Source organism: Sceloporus occidentalis, unplaced genomic scaffold (assembly GCF_023333645.1).
Source record: "Sceloporus occidentalis isolate IW3139 unplaced genomic scaffold, rSceOcc1.0.p SCAF_2, whole genome shotgun sequence".
In the NCBI taxonomy this organism is placed as follows: Eukaryota; Metazoa; Chordata; class Lepidosauria; order Squamata; family Phrynosomatidae; genus Sceloporus; species Sceloporus occidentalis.
In genome coordinates, this window is record NW_028316982.1 from 274814967 (window position 1) to 274824918 (window position 9952).

The window sequence follows — 9952 nt, forward strand, 5'->3', positions numbered from 1 at the left end:
TCCCTCAGCCCTGTGGACCTCCTCCTCCTTCGCACTCAGAGCAATCCTTCTCTATGGCTGAGGAGACGGCCTCTGATCCAGGGAAGCTCCGGCCATAAAGGACTGCAGAAGAGGCCTTTCTGGGGCTGCAGGAATCAGGGTCTTTGTACTGAAGGTAGGTCTTTATTCCTGGAGATGAAAGAGGACCTTTGTTTAAATGTTTCAGTCCAGGATTGTGTGGAAGGGCTGCAGCTGAGAGAGTGAGCCCATGCTTTGCAGGCATCAAGCCCCAAATTCAGTCTCTGGCAGCACTGTCTTCCCAGAAGGTGGAAGTGAGATTTCCAGAACCCAGACACACAGTGCGCCAGTCAGTCCTTTGTGTGGGGACTGTGTGTGTCCGTGTTGTTTGCTAGAGCTTCGTGAGGTATTTGTTCCACTGGGTTTTTAAAAATGAATTTACATATCCCAAAAATGAGCATAATCCAGGATGCAGTCTTCCCTCATAAACCTATACAGAAGAAGCAATGGAAATCCAGAAGAAATTTAGATATCTAAAACAAAGGAATTTTGAGCAAGCAAACAAGCCAGGAAGATGGCTTGCCAATAAAATAAGGAAGTTAAAAGAAAGAAACATCATTAAACAAATAAAGATTCAGCATTAGCTACTGGCCAAAATAAATTCAGAAGGACCTTCCAAGAATTCTATGCTAAATTGTATAAAGGATCTCAAACCTCTAGGGCCAAAATAGAGGAGTTTTTGGAAAAAGCTAACTTAAAGCCACTTTCAGACCAACAAAGAAATATATTAAATGGACTGATCATAATAGCAGAAATCATCGAAGTAATAAGAAAAATTTAAAAGGGGGAAAAGACCAGGAATGATGGCTTCACTGCCAGTTATTATAAAGTATTTGAGGATCAACTGTTAATACCACTGAAATTAATGATAAATGCAATCAAAGACAACCATTATCCTAAAATGTAGAAACAAGCTAATATAAATTTGCTATTAAAAGATGATAGAGATGCAACTGAAGTAAAGAGCTATGGGCTAATTTCCTTATTAAATATGGATTATAAACTATTTTCTATGATTTTAGCCGATAGACTCAAAAAGGTTCTTAAAGACTGGATTCATAAGGACCAATCGGGATTTCTCTCTCACAGAAAATTCAGTGATAACATCCAAAACATCTTAAATATAATTGAATATTTTGAAAGGCAGAAAGAAAAGAAACTTGCACTTATCTTTATTGATTTAGAAAAGGCCTTCGATAACATAGGATGGGATATGTTATTCATGACACTTGAAAAAAATAGGAGCTTCTTATATTAGATGGATAAAGGCAATGTATAAAGATCAAAGAGCCAAACTAATTGTTAACTCTAAAAATCAGAAGAATTTAAGATTTCTAAAGGTACACAGCAAGCTTTCCCACTATCACCCGTTTTGTTCATTCTGATCCTTGAAGCACTGAATAATAGGATAAGATTAGAAAATAAGATCAATGGAATAAAAATTAAAAACAACTGAGTTTAAAATGAGAGTCTTCTCAGACAACATTTGTATTCCCTGGAGAACCCAGAAAAGAGCACAAGGCAATTGATGGATGTAATAGTGGAATTGGAATATGATTCAGGACTAAAAGTAAAGAGAGACAAAACAACATGACTAACAAAAAATATGGGGAAAAGGAAGAACAAATCCTGGAAGAAATTAGTGGATTTAAAGTGGGAAAGAAAGTTAAATATCAAGGAATAAATTTAACAAATAAAAACTCAGATCTATTTCACAATAACTATGAGACACATGGAAGGAAATCAGAAAAGACCTAGGAAAATGGGGGAAATTACACTTATCGCTATTAGGAAGAATATCACTGATCCAAATGAGTTTCCTTCCTGAAATACTGTTTCTGTTTCAAGCGATACCCATCATCCAGAATGAAAAACCATTGAATCTATGGCAAAAGGAAATCTCAACATTTATTTGGAATTAAAAAAGAGCCAGGATAGAAACGAAAATACTTTGTGATGACAAAATTAGAAGAGGACTTTATTATGCTGCTTGCTGTTTAGTTTGGATTAGAGAATGGTTTATGTTACAGAATGAACAGTTGTTATGTCTGGAGGGTGAACATTTAAGATTTGGGTGGAATGGTTACCTAATTTACGGAAAAGAGAAAGTTCATAAAGAAAGCACAAATCATTTCCTAAGAAAAGCTCTATTGAAGATCTGGGGGAAAACAAGTGTAGAATATGTCCCAAAATACCTTTATGGTGTTTGCCGCATGAGGCTCTTTTCGGGAGGAAAGGTATCCAGAAAACTAAATGGTTGAGATACAAGGATTACTGAAAGAATCACAAGGAAAACTAGAGATCAAAACACAAGAAGAACCTAAGAATCTGGCCTAGATTGTCACTGGTATTTTTATCGTCAAATGAGGGAGAGGTTTAAAATAGATGTGAAATTAGAAGGAATACAAAATGAGAAATGGGAATTGTGGAAGCCATGTTCCATGACCATTCCATGCCTGATGAGAGTGTTGGGTGCGAGGCATTGGAGAAGCATCCAGCTGTGTTTCTCCAGCCAGAAGCCAAAGGAAGGCATTCTCCTCTGAGGGCCACTGGGGAGGCCAGGAGGTTTCAGCAGATGATGCGCTCATTTCACATCTAGCTACAGGGACATAGCCAGGGTCCTCTCCAATTCCCCATCCCTGACCCCCCTCCACTCTCACAAGGCATGGAGTGTCAGGACCATGGTGAACATGCATGTGGCCACTAGGTGGAGCTGTTATGGAAGTCATTGACAGCTCTAGTGGCAGTTAGATGTGTCAGCATTTAAACAGTGCATCATTGGAATGTTGATGCAACTGTCAACTGTCATTCTCAACTGTCACTGAGGAAGAGTGAGACAGTGTGTGCCTCAGAGTGGGTTGTTACTGGTGTGGATGGTGGAGGGTGTCGATGTATATAGTGTTGTTCACAGTGGAAACTCTTATATGAATAAAAGCCTCATCTGAGAGAAGATTACAGTGTCTCTTTGCTCATTGAGAAAGCGACAGGTGTTTCTTCAGCTCAGAAGCTACTGACTACAGTCAAGGTGGAGTATCTGGCGTCATATGTTAACGTGTTGCCTCACGTGCTGCGCAACATAGCAACGTCAAAAGTGTTTTAACATGGAGTATCTGTTGTGTAGGAGAGTTGCAGTGAAGCTATGCTAGGTCCATGGGGCTTTGTTTGGTGAAGAGGGAGGAAAGAGATACCCACCTCTGCATTGGCCCAAAGGAGGCATATGTCACCTGCGTATCTCACTAGCAGCATGCTGTTCTCTGTGTCTTTGAGTGATGCAGGATTTCTTGACAAACCAAGCCTAACCCTAGTCTCTTTTCTCAGGAACTTCATCTCGGCTTCCTTGTACACAGCTTTGGGGCATATTATGCTGGAAGAGACCCAAGTGCAGTGCCACCAAGATCACCCCTCCCCTGCCCAACTAATGGCCAACACAGAGGCCAAGCAGAGGAAGTTGGGCTCCAAGAGAAAGAGGCTGTTGAAGTACAACAACTCTTTGGTGAGTTGCCATCCTGACTATTAGTTTCATTTGTGTCATTGTTGGGCGAGTTCATGAAAGTGAGTGGAGAACATATTGTTCCAATTTGGCAAAGAAAGTGCTGGTTAATCCTCTGTCACCCCACTTTTTCAGGGGCTTTAAAAAATGTCCCGGTTTCTCTCTCCTCCTCCCACTTTCCCCCTTCTCCTCAGCTCTCTTGGGTTGCTGCAAAATGACTTCCAAGGTGTTTGCACCCCATCAGCTCAAAAGGGGGGAGAGGAGATAAGTTGCCAGGGTCTTCCCTTGCTAGGAGGCTGAGGCAAAAGCAAATTGCTGTGCCCTTCCTAGCTTGTGTGATCTTCCTCATAAACAACTTTGGCCATCTTCACCGCCTTCGGGTGTTGCTTGTGCACATGTGCCTTGCTTTTCCTGTCTGTGAAATGTTGGGGATATGGGAGACCATCTCTGGATCTAAATTGGGGGTGGGCCCAGTGGCCCTCAAGTCCAGAGTGCTCCCCAGAACTGTTTTTTAAAAATGAGGCCGCCCACCTCGGCGGGCCGGCCCGGTTGCCGCTGAGGGACGTCCCCGCAGTGGGAAAGGGTCCTTCCCGGCGAGCGGCTCCCAGCAGCCTTGGCGCGGGGGCCGCTCGAGCCGTGATTGGCTCCGGGGGGGACCATAGGCGGGACTTCCACCCGCGCTGTTGGGACTACAGGTCCCAGCAGACATCGCAGGAGGAAGGGCCCGCCGATTGGGTGGCGTCATCAGATGGCGCCGCCCGTTGATTTGGGGAAGGGTCGGGAGGCGGGCGTTGCAGCCCTTTCCAGGCCTCCCATTGGTTCGTGGGCCTACAAAAGGCCCACGAGGCGGCAAGGCGGGCGCCATTGCCAAGGAGCTCACCCACCTACCTTCCCTATGTGGGATGGGCTATTGTCACAACTTTGTGGGGCGGTTGCATAGGTCTTGGATCTGGTGGGCATGGTTTCCAGGGCTGTGTAGCACTGGATCGGGAGTCCATCCAGACACGGAGGTGCTGCAAGAGAGGCGGTGTTGCCATTGTGGGGGCATCATCAACACAGCGTCCCCGGTGGCAAGGGATAGTTATGTGTCGATGCACATCTGCGGATATGTGATCAATCGCTTGGGCGACCGTTGGTACAGGAGCGTAAAAGAAATCCCTTGCCATCCCGAAGCTTGGCCATGACCAAGCACTGGGGTTCATCCACTCAGCACTGGGCCGATGAATGACAGATCCAGACCTCATGCATTGGAGCCAACCCTACCTTATGGATTGGGGATATACCTTTTGTTATGCTAATAAAGTTGTGGCCTTTCCTCCAAATATGTGCTGTTCTCTTTTGTCTGTGGCGGCGTCCCTCTTAGGCAAATGACATTTCCTCTGAAATTTGGCAAGAAATGGCTAAATGCACCATAATTCTTTTGTAGCTAAATGTACTATGTGTTGTGTTGGAAATGCCAGTATCCAAATCCATCCTCAGTATCCCAGCCATGGTCTAAATTATATTTTTTGTTATATTTTATATTATATTTAAAAGATTCAAGACAAACTGGATCTCAAAGGCAGTAGCTTTTTTGCATATGTATGATGGGTATGATGGGCAGAAACGGGACAAAGTCTTTAAAGAACATCTATTGAGGAAACCTTTCATTAATAACTGGCTAACTGTGAAAAATGTTTTACATTGGACTTCCACTTTGGGTTTCCCCATAGGAGGCTTTTTTAGGCCAATGGGGAAAAGATCAGAGACATATTAACTTATAATAATGAAGGAAATGTTATATTAAGGTTAAAGGAAGAAACCATAACTAAAATAGGCCATATGAATTGGTTGAATTATATTCAACTTAAAGAAGGAATCATAGAATTGTAGAGTTGGAAGAGACCACAAGGGCCATCAAGTCCAACCCCTGCCATGCAGGAATTCACAATCAAAGCATGCCCAACAGTATGCAAAGGAATCTTGTAGCACCTTGAAACCAACTAAATGGAAGAGATTTTCAACATGAACCTTCATGGCCTTGTTCTCAATTCATCATGTGCATGATAGAGCTTGTCACAATAGGTCTACCAAGCCAGATTTACACAGGATAAGAGTTTATTTGGTTTTGAGAAAAAATATAATGAATATTAATGAAAGAAGATGAAAAAGATATATTATGTAAAATATATAACATCTTACTGAAAAGATCCCTTGAAGAAGTGGAAATTAAAGATTCTATGACAAAATGGGCAAAAGAGTTGGGATACAATTTAGACGTGGAAAAATGGGGGAAAGCTAGATTAAAAACAAAAAAAATTACTGTAGCACAAAAAATAAAAGAAAATTATTTGAAAGTTGTAAATAAATGGTATCAAACACCATTCTCAGTAGAAAAAAATATAAATTAAAGGATAACCGGTGTTGGAGATGCCAAAAAGAAATGGGTACATATTTGCATATGTGGTGGCAAAGCACATATATAAAGTCATTTTGGGTGAAGATTCATTTGGAAATAAAGTTAATATTAAAAATTGATTTTGAGTTTGGACCAGAACTATATCTGTTAAACAAGACCTTATTACTAGACCCAGAGGAAGAAAGGAAATATTGGGAAATATTATTATACTTAATATCGGCTGCCAGAAGGAGAATAACAAAGAACTGGAAATTACCTATAATAACCCCACAAATAGAGACTTGGCAAAACGAAATCCGGGAATTGAAAGATCTAGACAGATTAACAGCATTAATAAACAAGAAGGATATGGTTAAATGGGAAAAGGATTGAGAAGCTGTCAGACTTTATTTAACGGCTGCTCAATACCTCAAGGAGAGGTAAAAGAAACAAAACCTTTTTACAGTTTCTTGTGGAGAGTTATCAGGTATAAGCCTAAAATATAACAGATTTGTAGCTTGTTGATATATGTTTTTATTTATCTTGTTGTAAAAATGCAAGCTTTGTAAAAAGAGAGATATATTACCACAATAAAAAAGGGAGGAAAAGACAGTAGCTTTTTGCTTGCTAACAGAATTTAAAGTTTATTTCCTGGACTGAATTCTGAAGCGATCAAATAATATTTGGATGCACCATGTGCTTTCCTCCCCTTTTGCTTAGTCACTCTCTGGATGAGGGCTATTTTCTATTTCAGGTGACCTTTGCGGATGTGGCGGTATATTTCACCGAGGACGAATGGAAATTGTTGACGAAGAAGCAGAGACTTATGTACAATGATGTAATGATGGACAATTACGAGAATGTGGCTTCTGTAGGTAAGGAACCCGAATCCATTGCTTTCTATAAAGACTGAGGGCCCTTTCATACTCTATTATCATGTCGCTATGGTTCCACTATAATTGTAGAATCATTGAGTTGGAATAACCACAAGGGCCATCTAATAATAACAATAATAATAATAATAATATGTTTTATTTATAGACCGCTATTCCGCGATGATCATAGCGGTGTACAGTAAAATCGTAATACAATACAAAATACAGTTAAAGGAGAGAGAAGTCTCATCCTTCAGGCAGTCCAAGATGTTCAACCCCCTTCTGCCATGCAGGAATACACATTCAAATCACCCCCAAGAGATGGCCATGCAGCCTCTCTTTAAAGACCTCCAAAGAAGAGGACTCCACCAAACACTAAGGGAGTATATTCCACTGTCAAAGAGCTCTTACTGTCACAAAGTTCCTCCTAAAGTTTAGGTGGAACCTCTTTCCCTGTGGCTTGCATCCATTGTGGTGTCTCCTTTTCTCTGTAGCAGCAGAAAGCAAGCCTTGCGCAAAATGACACCCTTTCAAATATTTAAACATGGATATCATATCCACTCTTTATCTTCTTTTCTCCAGGCTAAACATAACCAGCTCTCTAAGCTGCTCCTCATAGAGCTTGATGGCTTCCATACCCTTCACCACTTTGGTTGCCCTCCTTTGGACATGCTCCAATTTGTCAACACCCTTTTTGAATTGTGGGGCCCAGAACTGGACCCAGGATTATTCCAAGTGAGGCCTGACCAAAGCAGAATAGATTGGCACTATTACTTCCCTTGATCTAGAAACTATTCTTGTATTGATGCAGCCTAGAATCACATTGGCCTTTTTAGCTGCCGCATCACACTGTTGGCCCATGTTCAACTTGCGGTCTACTAGGAGTCCTAGATCCCGTTCAAGCCTAGTTTAATTGTGATAGCAACATTCTGTAGAATATTTGAATCTGTACTTCAGTGAGGCACTATTGCTCTCCAGTTTCTAAGGATTCCAAATACTCCATCCTAAACTGCCAGTTCTAGTATTTTGGGGAAAGAAGCCATGGAAATTAATGCTTTTCACACCCAAATGGTACTCAGCACATCCCTGAGCAAGTTTCCTACCTTTTTTGGCTCCTCTTCCATCCTTTTAAGGCTCAGGAGAGCCTTCTTGTGGGAAATACCTCCCTTGGGCCTGCAATGGCTCAGAGAGGGTCCAACAGTGGCCAAATGGCCTCCACTTCCCCAAAGGGATGCTATAGGATGTTGAGGGTCAAAATATTATTTCATCCCTTCCCCCCCCCCTGGCAATACAATCTGGGGTTGCCCCTGAGATCTCCTACAAACCCCATAGTAGTCCATGCCTGTCTTATAGATGTTTTAAGGCTGCTCCCTGGTGCTTGACACTCACCAAAATTGGAGTCCAGGTCCCAGCCCCCTTACTCTGACTTTGCCAATGAGTTATTGGAATTTGACTCCAACTTAATTTAATATCAAATAGGGAGGAGTAAACATAGGGCTAAATCTTGAGCTAACACTTTCCTCTCTTAACTCTGATATTCAGAATTATCTATCATTATCCTTCTTTACAGAACTTGTCAGTCATGAGAGAGTCCACACATCAGAGAAGCCATACAACTGCCAAGATTGTGGGAAATGCTTTTCTCAGCACTCAAACCTACTGACACACCAGAGAAACCACACAGGAGAGAAGCCATACAAATGCCAGCATTGTGGGAAATGTTTTTCTATGAAGTCACACCGAGTGACACATCAGAGAGTCCACACAGGAGAGAAGCCATACAAATGCCAGCATTGTGGGAAATGTTTTTCTATGAAGTCACACCGAGTGACACATCAGAGAGTCCACACAGGAGAGAAGCCATACAAATGCCAGCATTGTGGGAAATGTTTTTCTATGAAGTCACACCGAGTGACACATCAGAGAGTCCACACAGGAGAGAAGCCATACAAATGCCAGCATTGTGGGAAATGCTTTTCTCAGCACTCAAACCTACTGACACACCAGAGAAACCACACAGGAAAGAAGCCATACAAATGCCAGCATTGTGGGAAATGTTTTTCTCAGCAGTCAAGCCTAATGACACATCAGAGAGTCCACACAGGAGAAAAGCCATACAAATGCCAGCATTGTGGGAAAGGTTTTTCTTTCAAGTCAAGCCTAATGACACACCAGAGAATCCACACAGGAGAAAAGCCATACAAATGCCAGCATTGTGGGAACTGTTTTTCTTTGAAGTCACACCTAGTGAGACATCAGAGAGTCCACACAGGAGAGAAGCCATACAACTGCCAGCATTGTGGGAAATGCTTTTCTCAGCCCTCAACCCTACTGACACACCAGAGAATCCACTCAGGAGAGAAGCCATACAAATGCCAGCATTGTGGGAAATGTTTTTCTCAGCAGTCAAGCCTAATGACACACCAGAGAATCCACACAGGAGAGAAGCCATACAAATGCCAGCAGTGTGGCAAATGCTTTTCTTGGAGGTCAGGCCTATTCAATCACCAGAGAGGCCACAGAGGAGAGGAGCCACACACATCCAAGCAGTGAAGAAACATTATTTTTTTAAAGAAAGAATACAAAAATACTGTTTCAATCCGGCAGTAATAAGAAAAGGCCTTCATGATTTTATTTGTACATTTTGTCTGCCCATATGTCTGTTTATGTTTTAAAGTTATGTTTTGTTAAGTTTAGGTTTTAATTGCTACTAGTATAGATAATTGTTTTGCTTTATAAATTTGGCTGGCGATTATGGACTGTGGTTTAGGTTAGTTAGATGGGGGGGGGGGGGCTGGGATTTGTTGCAGCTAGCTAGAAAAGCAATGATAGCATTCAGAATTTGTTAGAGGTTGGTTGAAGAAAGTTGGGGACCTGTAGTAACAGAAAGGGATCTAGCTTCTTCAGATGTCTGGGGCAGGGAGAGATTGTGCATGTGAGAAGGATGACAAAGTGGGGTTGGTTAAAAATGGGGGATAGATGGTGGGGATTTTTACGTGGGGGCTAGGTTTGGTAGAAGGTGGAGTTTTAGGTTTTGGGGTTTCAATATATTCTGGGCAGTTGTGGCTTAAACATATTTCTGATATGTGTTTTCAATAAAGTTCTTTGCTAATTCAACACACTGGATTCTTTGATGTACAGAATTTGTGAATA

At 41.8% G+C, this 9952-nt stretch overlaps 1 protein-coding gene across 1 annotated transcript; it reads left to right on the plus strand.

Moving 5' to 3' along the window:
• Positions 1–45: 45 nt before the first annotated feature.
• On the plus strand, positions 46–9601 carry LOC149320266 (uncharacterized). Its single transcript, XM_089513225.1, has 4 exons — positions 46–154; positions 3376–3550; positions 6679–6799; positions 8370–9601. The coding sequence occupies exons 2-4, from the start codon at positions 3419–3421 to the stop codon at positions 9350–9352; spliced, it is 1236 nt and encodes a 411-aa protein (XP_089369351.1). The 5' UTR covers positions 46–154; positions 3376–3418; the 3' UTR covers positions 9353–9601.
• Positions 9602–9952: the final 351 nt, after the last annotated feature.

Bases quoted from the DNA above. Each gene is read 5' to 3' on its own strand.
- LOC149320266 (XM_089513225.1), top strand. From the start codon at position 3,419: ATGCTGGAAGAGACCCAAGTGCAGTGCCACCAAGATCACCCCTCCCCT. The intron at 3,551-6,678 runs GTGAGTTGCCAT...TTTCTATTTCAG, and splicing joins TGAAGTACAACAACTCTTTG to GTGACCTTTGCGGATGTGGC. The intron at 6,800-8,369 runs GTAAGGAACCCG...CCTTCTTTACAG, and splicing joins CGAGAATGTGGCTTCTGTAG to AACTTGTCAGTCATGAGAGA.